This window comes from Triturus cristatus, chromosome 3_2 (assembly GCF_964204655.1).
Source record: "Triturus cristatus chromosome 3_2, aTriCri1.1, whole genome shotgun sequence".
Taxonomy (NCBI): domain Eukaryota; kingdom Metazoa; phylum Chordata; class Amphibia; order Caudata; family Salamandridae; genus Triturus; species Triturus cristatus.
The window spans coordinates 411,559,208-411,576,790 of NC_140584.1; the positions used below are offsets into that span (position 1 = coordinate 411,559,208).

General features: G+C 46.6%; 1 protein-coding gene across 4 annotated transcripts in view; it reads left to right on the forward strand.

Moving 5' to 3' along the window:
• The window catches only part of CLSPN (claspin), a 413,699-nt gene that overhangs the window by 267,127 nt on the left and 128,989 nt on the right, over positions 1–17,583 (forward strand). For all 4 annotated transcript variants that reach the window (XM_085647976.1, XM_085647975.1, XM_085647977.1 and 1 more), the window contains exons 13-15: positions 9,042–9,244; positions 9,638–9,798; positions 10,729–10,949. In XM_085647976.1, the coding sequence (XP_085504102.1) occupies positions 9,042–9,244; positions 9,638–9,798; positions 10,729–10,949 (585 nt within the window). The remainder of the gene's footprint in view (positions 1–9,041; positions 9,245–9,637; positions 9,799–10,728; positions 10,950–17,583) is intronic.

Below are 17,583 nucleotides of genomic sequence, written 5' to 3' on the forward strand. Positions count from 1 at the left end.
TCTTCTGCAAAAGGAGGTTCTCGCTTTGCTTCAAAAAGGGTGCGATAGAGGTGGTTCCAGAGCAGGAAAGGGGTCAGGGGTGCTACTCCTGGTATTTCCTGATTCCCAAGAAGGACGGCAGATTGCGTCCAATCCTGGACCTCAGAGTCTTGAATTTTTACCTGAAACAGGAGAAATTCAAGATGCTGACCCTGGCACAGGTTCTTCAAGCGTTGCAGCAAGGAGACTGGATGGTGTCGCTCGATTTGCAGGATGCGTATTTCCACATCCCAATCCTGAAGTCGCACAGGAAGTATCTTCGTTTTACGGTTGGGTCACAACACTACCAGTTTGCGGTCATCCCGTTTGGTCTTACTACCGCACCTCGAGTCTTCACAAAGGTGATGGCAGTGGTGGCTGCTCATCTCAGGAGGTCGGGGATTCCGGTCTTCCCCTACCTGGACGACTGGCTTCTGAAAGCAGGGTCTCCAGAGATGGTGCAGCATCATCTGCATGTAACATCTCAACTGTTATACGACTTGGGTTTTTCGATCAATGTGCCCAAATCTCACCTGGTGCCCTCTCAGCGCAACCTGTTCATAGGGGCAGTACTGGACGCTGCTATGTGTCGAGCATTTCCTCCTCCGCAAAGAATTCTCGACATTCAGGAGATGAACCCTTTATTCCACAATGGAGCGGTTGTTCCAGTTCTGAAGGTCCTTCGCCTGCTTGGTCTGTTCGCCTCCTGCATTCTGTTGGTCAACCATGCACGCTGGCACATGAGGGCGCTCCAGTGGTGCCTCCGCATGCAGTGGTATCAGCACAGCGGAGATCTCAGGGAGACGATCATCAGGATCTCCAGAGAAGCTGCAGCGGATCTGTCTTGGTGGAGCGTGGAGGGCAATCTGTCTCAAGGAAAGCCCTTTCATCTTCCTCCATCGGTGGCCACAGTGATAACGGATGCCTCCACTCTAGGGTGGGGTGCTCATCTGGGGTATCTGGAGATCAAGGGTCTTTGGTCTCCAGAGGAAAGATTGTCTCATATCAATCTTCTGGAATTGCAGGCGATACGTTTCAGTTGAGTTGGAGCTCACATCTACTTTACGCGTTTCCTCCCATACCCTTGATTCCTCGGGTTCTGAGAAATTCGCCAAGACCGGGCCCAAGTTATATTGATCGCCCCGGATTGGCCAAGAAGGGTGTGGTACACAGATCTGCTTCACCTTTTATTGCACCCTCCGCTCCGACTCCCTCTCAGGGCAGACCTCCTCTTGCAATCGTAGGGGCAGGTTCTACACCCCCACCTCCAGAGCCTGCACCTTCATGCCTGGAGATTGAACGGGGAAACCTGAGTTCCTTCTCTCTCCCGCCTGATGTGGTGGATGTTATTTTATCGGCCAGGCGACACTCCACCAAGTCCATTTACTCATAGGTGGTTTAAGTTTGTTAAATGGTGTGGAGAGAGATCTATTGACCCTTTAAAAGCCCATCTTTCTAATGTGCTTCAGTTTGCTCTTTCCTTGGCTCAGCGGGGCTGTGCTGTGGCCACGGTCAAGGGCTATCTATCGGCCTGATCAGCTTTTTTATGTCTTCCAGATCAGCCGTCTTTATTTAAATCTCCTATTGTACTAAGATTTATCAAAGGCCTTACTAACCGGTTTCCACCTACTCCTTTTGTAATGCCGCAGTGGGACCTTAATCTTGTTCTGACTTTTTTGATGGGGTCTCCTTTTGAGCCCCTTCATAGTTGTCCTTTGAGGCTGTTGTCTTTTAAGACAGTCTTTCTTGTAGCCATAACCTCGGCAAGGAGGGTGAGTGAGCTTCAAGCTCTTAGTTCAAAACCCCCGTTTTTAACCTTACATGCTGAAAGGATGGTTCTTAGGACCAGTGCTGCTTTCCTACCTAAGGTAGTTACTCCCTTTCATCTGGGGCAGTCCGTTACTCTCCCTGTTTTTTTATCCACCTCCTCATCCTTCCAAGGAGGAGGAAAGACTTCACCGATTGGACCCAAAAAGAGCTGTGAGCTTTAATTTGGAGAGAACTAAATTTGGGGGCTATGTTGGACAATCTAAAGGCAAAGCTGTGCACAAGCGCACTCTGTCCAGATGGATCATCCTAGCCATCAAGATCTGCTACGCCCTTGCTGGTAAGGTTCCTCCTGAGGGTATTAGGGCTCATTCAACTAGGGCCAAATTGTCTACCTCTGCTTTGGCCAGGGGTGTTCCGGTGGCAGACATTTGTAAAGCCGCGACTTGGGCCTCCCCTCCATACTTTCGCAAAGCATTATTGCTTAGACTCTGAGATGAGGATGGAGGGCCATTTTGCGCGCTCTGTCTTGCAGGACTTTTTGGTATAGGAAGGTGGACACTCTCCTCCGGGAGTGGGACTGCTGTGGGAATCTATTCACGCAGTGAGGAATCCACTGGCAGATGTATCCATCAGCAGAACAAGTTACTTACCTTCGGTAACGCGTTTTCTGGTGGATACAATATCTGCCTGTGGATTCCTCACTGGCCCACCCGCCTCCCCGTTGTCCACCTTTGTATACCTTAAAGGATGCCTTGCTTGACATGTTGTTTTATCTGGTACACTTATAGGAAATGCTGTTGTTCCTTAGCTTTCCTTTTTGTATATGTACTATGTGTGAGAAGTTGGCCTGATATATGATGTCACTAGTTCTAGTGTACACCTTGTATCAGTTCAAACAACCCTTATGGTGATTGGTTGTGAGGTCAACCTTACAGACCAGCTATCCTAGTGGTAGCATGGACAAGAGCAGTCTTAGGCTAAACTCTGAATGGCATGTGAAGCCAGCTGTTATACCATATGTAATCCCTTGAATACCAAATGAAAGGACACCACAACAGATGTATATAAAAATAGAATGTATTTATTCTAGTCAAACCCTCAGCACTCTTTATGAGATTCGAGGTAAGTACAACACAGTCTTATTTAAGCATACATTAAGTCACACAGGTAAGTAATACAGTTAGGCCCTAGGGGCCACGCAAACCATATACTAAGTAAGTGGTATAAGAGCCACTGTCACGAACACAGGATAGGCCTAGGGAATCGCTGGGGCTACACTATACTACCCAAGGTTAGGAAGTGGGAGGCCCACGGGATTCAGGTGCAGAGTGGAAACACTCACACGTAATGTGTAAAAGTCAATAGAAATGCAAGTTATTAGAAATTAGCAGTTTTAGGACACTTCTGGTATAGCTAGGAAGTCGAGACTCGGAAACTAGACCCTTGGATAGCCAATACCCTTGTGAGCACCGAAATGCTCAAGTTACCTAGCCCACGGGCTGCGGGTGCATAGGTGTGAACTTGCGTCGGGTTTCGTCGTTGACTCCTATGGATGCCTGAAGGAAAGTTGCTGACAGGCAGTCAGGGAAGAGTGTCCGGTGGATTCCAAGGATGGAATCAAGAAGGAAGGATACCTGCAAGCAGAAGGGACAGAGTCTAGGTCACCAGCCAGGAGCCGGGAAGGAACCAGGAAGAAACCAGGTGATGTCGTGAAGATGCAGGTGAAGAGGTGAAGCTTGTCGCAGCTGCCACGGGTACCAGGAGGCGTCGAGGACGACCAGGACCAGGAGGTGAGCTGTCCCACGAAGTCTCTTGCTGTCGGCGGCGTCGAAGTCGAGTCAGGACCCAACAAGCCTTGGCAAGCGGAACCCACGTAGGATGGAGGACTTGTTTCTGTGGCAGACCAGGAAGGTCTGGGGTGCTTCTCTTTCACAGAGGAGCAGGTGCCAGTCTGGAGGAGCCGGACCAGCAAGATGAAAACAAAGGTTCGTTGTCACGGAGGTCACTAGCCAACGGGCCAGCAACCAGACAACACGTCGAGCAACTCAGGTGCAGAGGGCCCCATGCAGAACACGTGAAGTTTGGGGAGCTGATCTTCTTTGCAGGTGGTGCTGGGAAGGGGGGCTTCTCAATTCCCCAAGCACAGCCTCCAGGGAGCCTCGGAAGTCGCGCTAGTCAGGTACTAGCCACTTTTCCCAAGTCGCCGGTCCCACGTCCCTCGTCGCCTCCACGGGTCTCGGCTTCGCTGGAGATGTGGATCTGGGTCAGAGGTATCTGGAAGTCTCGGCGCTGGTCAGTCTCTGCAGTCGTCCCTCGTAGGATCAGTCGCAAAGCAGCAGTCGCTGGATGGTGCCTGGTTGCCCAGGGTGGTCACTCCGTGGCCACAAGGGAGATTTCTTCAGTCTTCTTCCTGAGGTCGAATGTCGAAGGTCCAGAGTTTCTGTACAAGTTGCCGACTCAGGTTAATCTAATTTAGCAGGGCTCAGCTACCTACTGATATACTGGGCTAGTGGGCTGGGCTACCTGCAAGGTCCCTCCTATGGGTGGGACCAGGAAGGGGAGTGGTTACACCCCCTTTCCTTTGTCCAGTTTCGCGCCAGAGCTGGGGCTGGAGTGCCCCAGCGCCGGTTTGAACTGCACTATGCATGGGACACCTTGTGTGCCCCAGGCAGTGTCTAGTTTCATTCAACCCTCCCTGCCCCAATACACTAATTCCTGTCTAGGGTGGTGCCGTTTATGTAGTCCACTCTACAACATTTGGTCATCCATAGCATAATTCCAGTGGTCCAGCCTAAGCCCTAGCGTCCATGACCCAGGTAGAAATCTTGTCGGCCACTTATAATGGTGATACAATGTTGCTGTCAAGCTTGACCTCTATGTAGCCTGTGTAGCACTAGCCCTTTCTGTATAGGCTTCTTTGACTTTGGAAAACTTTTCGGCAGCATGGCACAGCTGCTGATATAGTTAACCTTACACATCTGTGTAGGAAAGTAGATTCTGCTTTCATGGTTACCACCACTTTTTGCTGGTGTCAGTATGTTTTTTCGACTTATTTGGCTGCTAATCAGGACCCCAGTCACTCTACTTCCTTCCTAAATTTGACTTTGTAAGTATTTTTTTACCTCCAAAATTGGTTACTGGTGTACCCTTTTAAGTGCCAGGCTGCAGCATGTATTTTGCCACCCCTGAAAGACCACTCAAACTGACTACAGGCCCTCCATTGCAGCCTGTGTAAATTGGTGCTAGACAGAGATACGTTTTCTTATATTTGAGGTCACTACACTTAAAACCTATAAGCTACCTCCAAGGCAGGTCTTAAACTCCTGAAGGCAGGGTGCTGGGTTACAAGTAGGAGGGTGCCCCTGCAAGAGCAGGACACTCCTACAAACTCCAGGGTCGATTCTCCAGGCTTTGTAAGTGCGGTCAGCTATTCTGATACATATAGGGGCCATCCGTCATTATGCGATTTGCGAACTATATTGTGGCTGTGGTATCAATCATGTTGGAATCCTACCCCAACACGGTTACCGGTGTTTAAGGTATGATTCCATACACTGGGGGGCTCCCTCGAAGGCCCCAGTACTCCCGGTAACAGCCTTTCAGGGTCAGCTAGCAAGCTAGTGCTGCTGCCGACCACATACACTATTCTGCCCTCCTGCAACTGAGCTGAGTTCGAGTAGGGGAAGGTAAAACAATAGGTTTCCTGTCACAGGGAGGTATGACCACCTCCCAGACAAGATTTAGTGTATTGGTCCGGGGTGGGGGCTCTGATGCCCTCCTTGCATACTCCGGTTTGAGCTAGTTCAGGGAGTCCTTTGCTCCCACTCCAGTTTGAAACTTGACAAAGTGTGAAACTGGAGTCGTCCTAACCCCTTCCTTAGGGTATAAAAGGGCTTACCTGTGAGTATAAAAGCGTTTAGCTGTGGGTGGGCTCCTCCGTCATCGTGGGACAAGACTAAAGCCTGCAACCATGTCACTCTTCAACTGTCTGGACACTTGGTCTTTGTTGGAATTCACCTGGAAGCGAGATTGCATCAAGGAAGACTCCTGCTGCTTCTGGTCTCGCTGTTCAGTGAGTCTTCTTCGTCGTCTGTGTCTGTGCTTCTTCCAGGAACCTCAACAGACCTGTGGGCATCAAGGACACCCGAAATAATCTCCATTGGAGTGCATCTTCAGGCACCGCAATGAAGCTGACCGGTCTGCTGCTCCTGACGTCCCATGGACTTCATAAGACTCAGCAACAAAGGTGGTGGTTCTTCAACTCCCTCGAGGCCTGACTTGTTCTCTCTGCAATTTTGAGGCCAATATTTCTCGTCAGAACCGCTAGGAATGAACCCCTGTGCACAGCACCGACTTGCTGTTGCTAAGGCCTATGGGCTCCTCACTCCAAAGGTCTTCGGGCTCCAAGAAGCGCCAGCATCTCTTCCTGCCAAGATCGTCTTCAATGCATCCTCTGCACAGTGGCTTTCATCTTTGGTGATCTGCTAGAGGTCCTCTTGCGACTCCTGTGCCTTTGGCCTATGGGTCCTTTCAAGGCTCTTTTCCTGCTTGCTCTGGGCCTGCTCTGACACTCTTGCACTTGATGAGTTTCTTGTACCATGCTGGTCCCAACGTTGCTCCTTCATTTACCACGCCTTTTGCAACTGCCAAGGCTTGTTGGTGCTCCCGTTGGACATCGACCCCCTGATTCTCGACTTCTGACGTGGGACAGGTCGTTAACGGCTCCTGGTCTTCCTCAGCGTCGCCTGGTCCTCACAGATTCAGCGACCAGGTCACTGGCATCACTCCTGCATCTCCCGACATCGGTAGGCATTGCTCTTCTGTGCCTCTTGGTCACTTCCGAGTGGCATAAACTGTCACCTCTGCTTGTAGGTTCTTCTCTTCACTAATCCACCCTTTGATTCCACCGGACTCTTTCACCTTCTTCGCCAGCAGCATCTTTACTGAAGTCCTCCATTGTGGGCTACGGGTGGTTTCTGACGTCACAGTTCACCTATGCACCTGGCTTGTCTGGTGTAGATATCCTGGTTCCTGAGGTATCCAGGGGTGGGGATGACTATCCAACCTTCTGTCTTCCTCGAGGTTTCTTCAGGGTCCACTGGGAAGTGTGCTTGTTCCTCAAAACTGCAGCTGTGACTTTACAGTTGATTTGTATTGAGTCTGCAGCTGTGTTTCTACTCTGCACACAGCCTCCATTGGGTTCCTGGGTACTTACTTGGGTGGTTCCTTGTGTCCCCATCTCTTCTGAGTCTCCTGGTCCAAGTCCCGACTTCGGTCGCAGTTTGCATTCCACTTTCTTAGTTTATGGTTTGGTTTCCCCCTGGAGACCACACTGCATTGTGCTTACTTCCCTCTTGCAATTGAAGTATTGTGTATTTGTGTTTATATCTCCGGGTAGAAGATATACCAATGTGTTAATGAGTGTTGTGTAATTAATAGACATATTTTTGTAACTACACTGTGTGGTTTTTTGTCATTTACCCTATACTATATGATTAGATCTGGTAAAGCAAGCTGCTTAACACTCCTCCTCGATAAGCCTGAAGGCTTCTCTCCACAGCTACCACTTAGAGAGCGTTCCAAGGTTGTCTAAACCCACTAAAATCACCATAAGGGTTATATGGATTAGTGCAAGGTGCTTCACTTAAATAAGTGAGCACAATATTCTAAGGCAGCCTCCTACAATCTGGAACTTTAGCACCCATTCAATGAATACAGTTTAATTGTTCCTGCTGTGCAAGATGTCACAGGCAACACTGTTTCTTGGGCACAGAAAATACATACAAACTATTTTTTTTAGTTGTCTGGTCAAGTTTCCAGTGTTTAGATATTTTTTTTTCCAAAGTCATTTTTTTAATAGATTTTTTCCCCAAATTGAATTCACCTGGGCAGATGCATGAAATGGGTGCGATATTAAACGTCAGATCCAGATTAATTTAAAATATTCTTGCTCATACTTTTATTAATTTGCTAGTAGGAATAAAGAAAGTTTTTTAATAATGCCTGCTATGATTAAAAAAAATAATAAAGTACACCTTCAAAAAAAAAATCTAAACTAGTAGTGCCACTCCTTGTGAAAGCAAAGTCCACATTCCGCATCAGAGCATCGTACTGGCGTAGAATTGTGAACTGTCAAATTCTGCTTTATTTTTTTATCCTTAAATATGTCCAGCAACGTGTGCATGTTTGATCAGGGTTGCTCTGTATTACACAAATCAAAGAATATAAACTAATTTTTACTTGGCACTTGTCAGCCATTTGTTTTAGATTTGAGTGGTGTCCACAGAGTTGTTAAAATGTACCCCCTTTCCAGCATTTTTATCCTAAATGTTTACAAACCCTGCCAAGACATTCTCTTTGCCAATGCAATTTGTAACAGCCCCTGCTCACCTCGCTTCGCTATGGGGCTTTTGGCGCTTCATTGCTGCATAGAACCTACCTTCGACTGAGCATTTAACAAAAAACTCTTGAACTCTGGCACTCGCACTAACTGTGAAGGTCCCTATCAAGCTCTCCTGCATTATTCTTGCCTAATCCTGCACTCTGCTGAGTGGCCCATTGAAAAGCTTGAGGACCACATCAACTTCATCCCCTACATTGTGAACCAATTAATGACAAAAGACTATTCTAGTTATTACATTGTTATGGGTTCTGGTTAAATGTGTATCCTTCAGCATGCTGTGTGTGAAATTACTTTACTTTGTTATTAACCATGCGTACATGAAATACGTGTTTGAAATCTGCATTTCATCTGAAAGGATCCGTTTTTTAATTACTTTAGTTTGATTCAGATGGTCTCCTGTTATTTATGGTGAGGTTGTGGGAGGAGACTTCCCGACAATTGACTTCTAAACCAAAAGCAAAATTTCTTTGAACTTGAAATGACAACCTGTGGACAGGGAATCCTTACTTGACAGCTGCTCCAGTAGTAAGGCTGGGTGGTAAAGCCTGGACACAGACTAGAGAGTTCTGTAATTTATTAAGATGGGAACTTGTCGAGGATTTGCCCGGAAGGGAAATTAAGGAACTTATTTAGTTGTTAAGGTGGAGGAAGAATGTGCAACGAGGGAGAATTTGATGAGAGGTCAATGTCTGCATGAAACATGAAATTCAAATGTTCAAATTGAAAATTGTTCTGTCTGAAACATGAGCAGTTTTTTAAAATTAGGTTTGGGCATCAGAGGCTTAGTGATACCAATGCTTATTGAAATTGCAACTTTGATTTTGTTCGCTTCTTTGTTCTTTATTTTAAGATGACGATGACTCCTTCCTCTTACCACCTTTGAACAAGGACAGTCATAATGGCAGCTTTGAGCTCATTAGTTCCATGATTCCATCGTATCAACCTTGCAACCGCAGTGCTGCGCGAGGAGGCAGTGTTTCCTCTGCCACAGGTGGCTTTCGTTCTCCTTCTCCAGGGCTCTTTAGAGCAAGTTTTATCAGCTCTGCTTCCAAGGTGAACTATGTAACTTTATCATTCTTGTTTTGAGTGCAAGTCTGTTAAATTGAAGTTTAGTTGAACATTGTTAAACCGCTTGATGCTGGTGGGATTATTATTGTTCATAGTCCTTTTTGACTCGAACTGAATTTTATCGCAATCTCGCATTGTCCTTGTTGGGTAAAGCATTTCTGAACACAGGCTTCAGTTTTTGTTACGTTTTTTTAAAACCTCACCCTGGTTGGTCAAAAAGCTCCTGCTGGATTATGCAGGCTTCAGTATGCCTACATTGACTGTGCTTGTGTTGTTGTTCCTAGTTAATGACCAATATGAAGCTACTGTATGTCTGTTCCCTGTGTTGTAGCATGAGACATCCTGCTAACTTGCTACCTCTTTCTTTCTGTATGGTAGAGTTCTGGCAAGACCTCGGAGCCATCTCTCCCTGTGGAGGATTCTATGGATCTGTACAATGCTTCACCTGAGCCAAAGCAATCTTACCTGGGTGCTGAAGGATCCCAGTTTCAATTCTCCTTAGAAGATGACACTCAAAGCCAGTTATTGGATGCAGATGGGTGAGTAACTGATTGCAGTACTTGTGGTAGCACGGCATATTTGAAATGTTTATTTACATAATTGCTTTTCACTTCAGCTCACTCTTAAAGAATAGCACATGTGACTGGGTTTCCTTTCAGTATAATCATGCAGTATTTCCATTTACTTGGTGTATCCCAGTGCTTAGTGTACCTTGATATAAAATATTCATATGATCATACTTTTCAGTTAAGGGACATAATTACTCAAAATGTTACCACCATTTTGATTTCAAAAGCTTTGTGAATCACTAATTGAGCAACAAAACAATCCTCTTTCTCCCATATTCTCCTCCCAACCATTCGATGCTCCATCCTCCAGAACCTGTATGTAAGTTTTGGTGGTCCTGTGAAGTGAGTTTAAATCTGTGTAGTCGATGGTAAACATCTGATGCCTGTCGCAAGTTTTGTTCTCTACCTCGCCTGATGTAGCAGAATGAAGTGAGGTACATGATGTTACAGACCTGCTGGTTAGGTGAAGAAGAGCACTTCTTGTGTGCTGCATGTGCATTCTTTGACGTATTAACTTCTACGTGTGTAAGTGACTGATGGTTTCCTCTTTTTTTACTGACGTTGTTCAGGGTGAAGACTGATCCCAATGGAGATGCAGCCCTGATGTTTTATCAGCAGCTATGTGTCTCTAGCTGCTCAATGGGCTCTCACATGTAAATTAAATCTGATATTGCTAATAAAATCAGTAAAATGTTCCGCCCATCCTCACCCCATAGGATCAGCCTTTGTGTACCGTTTCTTTGTGTAGCACAGGACTGACCTGCTGCTTTGTAACAGTTCCCTAGAAATTCCAATCCTGCTGAGACTCCGTACAATACACATCCAACTGAATTTAATTGCTTACTACTGAACATTGTGATTATACAGTATAAAATCCAAACTTTATTTTTCCTCTCTAAGGTTTTTGAATGTAGGACATAACCGGAACAAGTTTCATTCTTCAAAGCAGCGTCTCATAGTTGACAGCATGGACGAGAATGCAATGGATGCAAACATGGGTGAATTGCTAGACCTGTGCTCGGGGCAGTTCAAGGGCTCCCAGGTGGACAACACTCAGAATTCGTGCAAGAAAGATATGGATGAACTGCTTAATCTGTGTTCTGGGAAATTTGTCACGCAAGGTATGACTCCTAATAGTATGTCAGCTAATAAGGTCATCTATTTGTTTATCTGGTTGTAATGAAAATACTTTCCTGCATTTTAGGATCTTCACTGATAGTCTTCAATGTTAAAGTAGTTCCCGGTTGCATTTGTGGGCCCCCTGGAAACCTATCCAAGGCACATTTTTCCTAAATGAAGAATTCCAGACTTGAGAAGATTGTATTGCAGCATCTAAGGTGCAAATAGCTTAAATACAGTCTACCATGTGGTCAAAAAGTGCAGACTGGTAGTCTTGCGTTGAGAGCTGTGAAAATTGACTATTCTTTAGGATTCCAGAAACTGCATTGTACTGACAGTTGACTTAGTGAGTTTTTCCCCCAGTTTGTGAGAGCAGGATTTCAGCATGAGATGCTTTACATCTGCTTTTTGTGGCAGAATGTTAGTGAAAATTTGACATTTCCACTGCCTTTAATATCCGGCTGTTAAGTGACGTTTTTGGAATTTACAGTGATTTTTTTTTCTTTCTTTTTTTGTGTCTAAAATGCCCTCCTTTTGTTGAGTGTCCCTCCTGTGGGATTGAAGAATTCAGTCACAGGTACAAGGTGTGTGTGGTAGATCTCCCTGCTTCACATTCTGTTAAGGATAGTGAAATATGACAGAAGATGTTGGAAAGAACACTAAGTAGACCAGGAAGGCATCTAGATTATGAAGATTGCTGCCAGAGGCAAGCTAAAGGGCTAAGAAGAAAGAAGAGCAGAGGAGTCCTCTTCTTCAACAACTACTGAGAAACAGCCAGTATCTCCCACAGAGGGAGATCTAAAGAAAGAAGGTTGAGTTGGAAACGGACATCTCATCACCATTCTGTCATTCCAGCACATCTAGGGCTTCAGCCTCTACAAGCTCTCAGATTAAGGTTGGCCACACATCACATCGACTCCATAGAAGACATTCCTGTTCTTCAAGGCAGTCCAAAACGAAGACTGCCTCAACTCTTCCCCCTGTCAAAGATGCAGGCACCTCTCCATCTCCATTGAAGATATCAAGAATGACAATGTGATGGCAACACCTTTGTCTATCCAATCCAACCATTCAACTACAACTCTTCATTTTTCAAGCCTGAAACCCCCAAAGTCTTTTGATATCATCCAGTTCAACACCAAGGTTCTCAACGTTCTTGGCCCCACTGAAACCAAAAAGGAGACGCTGATATATATTGGAGGAATATCCTAAAACGCTGGCCTTACCATGCCATTGCGTCCTACATTCTCCCCTAATCCAGCACCACTTTCTGTTCATCCCCTGAGGCTAGTTCTCCCTGTTGAGGATCCATAACAGATGCCTCTATGTGCTTTGGAAGTACCTTCTCATCCAAATATAATTTCTACTTCTGTTTCCCCTATTCAGAAGTACGACTTGCTTAGATCACCAAAAAGATCTATGTCACAGGCACTATAATTGTGGGATAGAGGAATAGCATCTTTGCCTATTCCAGAGCGACTCTGGAGGCAAATCTCCTTTGAGATCCAGATCACCTTCTCATAAAAGCACAGGTGATTCACCATCTTTGTACATTCTAACTTCACTAGCTCTGCCACCTGCAGGTGGGTCACCTGTTGAAGAACTTCACACTATTTCATTATGCCCTGTAAAAAGGTATTTTGAAGTTGAACATTTCACTGGAGGCTCCAGTCTGTGGTCTCATTGATATTAGGGACTCCTCAACTGAGATCCTTTTCTCACCCCTCTCTTACCATTGGTACTAGTCCTTCTGTATGTTATAGAGAAGTTCCTCCCTCCAGCAACTTAAAATGCAGCCACACTATGCATGATTTAAGAAATACAGACACCCTCAACAGGACAGTTATGTTCTCAAACCTGCTCTCATCAGTCTTTAATCAGACTTTATTCTAGTGTTTTCAGTTAGACAACTGCTCCACTGGAAAGAGAAGGTAACTAGCAGGTATGTGGAACGGCAGCTAACCACCTGTAAAATGTCAGTGCTACTGCTCTTTTAGGTACCATGAGAAGATTGTGATGGAATAAATTTCTTCTTTGACAACCTGCCAAGACACCAGAAAGAAGATTGTCAAGAAATGCTGAATAAAGGGTCCTTGGTGTCAAACCAAGTGATCAGTGTACCAGCGCTCCTCAGGTGTTCACAAAGTGATAGTGGTGGAAGCAGTGCACCATCGGTGGTTAGGTGTGCCAGTCACCCTCCCAACACCTCGACGACTGGTTGTTGAAGGTGGGCTCGCCCTAGGCCCTTGTCAACCACCTCCTGACTACTTCAAACCTCCTATCATCTTTGGGGTTTGCTATTATCGTGCTGAAGACACATGACTCCTCCCTTTCATCAGAGCCATTCTGGACACGGTTCGGTTTTGTGCCTTTCCCCAAGAAAGTGATTCCAGGGCATTCAATCTATGAATCCTATCTTTTGGCCTCTGTCCTGGATTTCAGTGAGATCGACTCTGAGGCTGGTGGGAATGATGGCCTCTGGCATCCTCCTGATCGAGCATGCCAGGTGGCATATGCTGGCTCTGTAGTGGGATCTGAAGTACCAGTGGGCCCACAATCAAGGGAATCTCTCCAATTGCGTCCGGATTTCAGAGGAGACTGCAAAAGATCTGCGTGTTAGTTACTGAACCTCAATTGGGTCAGTGACAGATCCTTCTACCTTCCCCGCTCCGAGCTGACCGTGATGACTGATGCATTGCTTCTGGGTTTGGCCGGCTATCTAGGAGAGGTGGAGATCAGAGGCATCTGGTCTCCGGTAGAGTCCCGGCTCTATACCAATCTTCTTGAGCTAAGGGCCATCCTCTTACTATCTCTGGAAATGGCTGGACCACCAAGGAATTTTCCTGGTGGTGAACCACCTGGCAGGATCGTTGAATGCCAGGGCAGACCAGTTCAGCCATCTGTGCCTAGAGGATCACAATTGGCAGCTGCTGCCCAGAGGTGGCGCAAAGTTTCTTCCGTGAATGGGGAGAACTTTGGCTTTATCTGTTCGCCATAGCCAAGAATGTGCAATGTCAGCACTTCTGCACTTTTGAGTTTCCATGCCTTTTCTTGCTTGGAGAGTGTATGGGGATGGTATCCAGAACATCTGGGCTTGAGCATCTGCCCTCTGGTCATGCTGCCCCGCTGGGAGGATCTGCAGTAGTTGCAGAAAGGTCAGTTCTCCAGTCTTACGTTCGCAACCTCTACCTTCGTGTGTAGATTTTTAGCAGTAACAGTTGAACATCTCCAACCTTCCTTCGGAGGCAGTTGACTTAATCAGGGCCGTCAGATGTCCCTCCCTTGCTAGATTGACCTCCTCCAGGCCAAACTGTCTGATGTTCTATTTGTTCTCTCTCTAAGCCTGCCAGGCCAGGCCTTGCTCTGGGCTCACTTAAAGATTATATTTAGGCTCCCTCTGACTTCTTGCGATTGCCTGATCAGCCCTATGTATTTAAATCCCCTTTTGTGATGCAGTTTTCGAAAAGAGCTGCAACATAGGTTTCTGCTTTCTCAGTTTGTGATGCCCTAATGGGACCTCCATCTTGTCCTTGCGTATCTGGTGTGTACTCCATCAGGCCTTGAAAAAATCTATTCGCCCACTAGCTACAGCCAGTAATATTTTATCAGGGTAAGCTATTTTTAGGGGCTACTGGCTCATTCCGGCAAGCTGACAACAGGTGTTCTGTTCACTCAGAAAGTGAATGATCAATGAAGATGCCTTTAAATCTTTTTTTTACCTCATCTCATTTGCTGGGACAGAGGTCAAATGTCTGCTTAGGTCTTAAATTTGCTGCTAATTTTATCGTGGAGGTTGATGTTTACTTTTCGTTCTCTGACTGCAAAGTTCGAGAATTTTTTTAACTCAACTGTCTGACAATTGTGCTGTACAGAGTGTGAAATGAAAGCTACTGGATGGACGTCAGTTTAAAAAAAGAAACATCATATAAATAGCTTGTAAATGAACTGTACAAACATGTCAAGTTATTATAGTAGTTATGAAAGCACATTTTATTGTAACTGCGATTGATTTTCATCCTATTAAAATCTTTTTTTCTAATCAGAACACTTGTGATGTGCAAATGAACAATATCTTTGCTGAAACCCAATTCCTACAGATTGTCTATATGCTATATTTTTCAGTAAACTGCATGTTAATGTGAATGGTTTGTGGTGGTTTCAATAGAAAACGTGCTGTTTGTAAATGACTGCGCTATTGCATCATGCTTTAGCAATATATTTTTTTTAAGTGAGTTTTTAAACATGTACTGAGAAACATTCTCGTCATTGCTCTGATGACAATGCGATTAGTGAACTAACTGGCAACTCCAGGGGTCATGTGTAACCCTATATGTGGGCTAGATTAGAGTGTCTCCAACAAGTAGCTCGTGAGCTACCAGTAGCTCTCCAGCTACCTGTGAGTAGCTCTCCTGTGTGCAGCTCAGCCTATGACTATCATAGCTTTTGTTTGGTTGAATTATTATATGTATACCAAAATTAAAAAGCATGTATTCAAGACAAAAATGTGTGTGTATTCACAACTCATAAATAAGTCTGTAGAAAAATAGTTGAATTTTCAAAATGTGTTAAAAGCTATTATTTGAGTTGGAGAGATTAATTATTCATATTTATACCTTGGTGCCAGGGGGATTGCAGGTATGGTTTCTATGTGCTACCCTTGTAATATTTCAGTTAAAATGATAAAAGCCTTTTTAGGTGGAGCCTAGGCAGCGCATATGCTGCTCTGCGAGCCATGCTGTATTGGAGTATGTACTTGAAGCCTCGCCCACTCTCTGCCCAAATTCGTCATTGGCTTGTGTCATTGTCCTTCGTAAATGTTGGCTGCTCAGTCGTTATTAGGCTTTTCTGATGGATACATCTGCCAGTGGATTCCTCACCTTGTGAATATCCCCTGCGCCAGCATTCCACTGAACTTTTTTCCCCAGCTCTGTACGCCGACGACGTCTAAATGCATCCGCTCCGCTCGCGACTCCGTATGACGTCACCGGAGCCATAAGAGAGCCACGTCGGCGTGATGACGTCAGTTCCCTTTTTTCCGCGCTGTCGACGCGCAACGGTTTTTCCAGCACTCTCCTGCTACTTTGTAGTCGTTTAGTGGTTACTGTTGGAGAAAATTGTCATGTCTTCGACTAGGAAGTCGGGTTTTAAACCCTGTAGGGAATGTGGGGGCCACATGTCAATGACAGACCCCCATGAAGATTGCTTGTGGTGCCTTTCATCCGACCACGACGTGGAAGATTGTTCCAGCTGCAGAAGGATGAATCCCAAGGCCTTGAAAGAAAGGGAGGCGAAGCTCTTCATGGCCAAGGCTAAGAAGGAGAAGAGCGGTAGGAAGAAGGAAAGATCGAGACCGGAGTTGTCGACTTCGCATTCTTCAAAGTCGAAGAAGCATCATAAGAAGCGGAAGCATTCCTCTCGGCGCCGGTCTTCGAAGAGCAAGGTGTCGAGATCGACTTCGCCGCGACGTCGAAGTAAGGCTGTGTCTCCTCCTCCGTCGAAGTCTCCTGAGGGATCTCCTTCGCCGAAGCGGTCTCCGGCGCGGTCTCCGGCGCAGTCACCGGCGCAGTCACCGGCTCAGTCACTGGTTCTAGTGGAGACTTCGGCTTCGGAGGCGGAGCAAGAGAAAGCCTTCTCCAGAGCCGGATGATCCTGCGGCGCCTGTGGAGGACACTGCGGCTCCGGTACCAGGTACCCCACAACCGGATCCGGGATTATTCCCTTATCCGCAGTTCCCGACTCCGGGTGCGGATTCAACGCATTTTTTTAAATGCGATGTATGGGATTTTCCAACGGACTGCCTTCCCATCCGGCGCATCTACTGGTCACGTGGGTCCTATGGCTTATACTCTGGGAGTGCCGCAGCATTATGCTCAGGCCCCGTTTATGCCCCTCCTGCCGATGGCGCCTTCGTGGCAGTTTCCGGCGCCATCTGGGGATCCATCTCGGCTTCGATTGGATCGACCTTCTTCGGAGCCTTTCTCGACGCCGTTGCCGACTCCCTCGGCGCCGCGTCCGGCACCGCCGACTCTGCCGACCCAGACACCTCCGGCTCCACGTTCGGTTCCACCGACTCAGTGTACGGCTCCGCCGGCTCCTCGGATCCGTTCAAGGAGGGAGGCCCAGAGGGTCTTAGAGGAGGAGCGTTATAGAGTGGAGGTGGAGGAAGGTGAGGTGGATACATCTTCCGACGAATTTGAAGGGATTCAGGAGGCTAGTGCCCTGGATACGACTCCGGAGTGCGAGCATTCTTCCTCTAGGTCCTCTCCACCGCAGGAGCTGGCTCCTTACCATCTTGTGATAAAGGCCGCAGAGTTGCTGGACTTGCAGTTGCCCTCTGCGGAGTATAAGCCTAATCTTCTGACGGAGGTGTTACACTCGCCTACCTCGACCAGTGAGCCTTTGCTGCCCTTTAATGAGGCTATTTTGGAGCCAGTTATGGATGTCTGGCGTAAGCCACTCTCTTCGCCGGCAGTCTCCAGACCGGTGGCGAGGAGATATAGGGTGGCACCTGGGGATCCAGGTTTTCTATCTTCACACCCTTCTCCAGAAAGTCTGGTGGTACAGGCGTCATGCTCGAAGCATGCTTCAGGGGCTTTTCCTCAGACTCCTGCGGAAAGGGAGTCTAAGAAGGCGGAT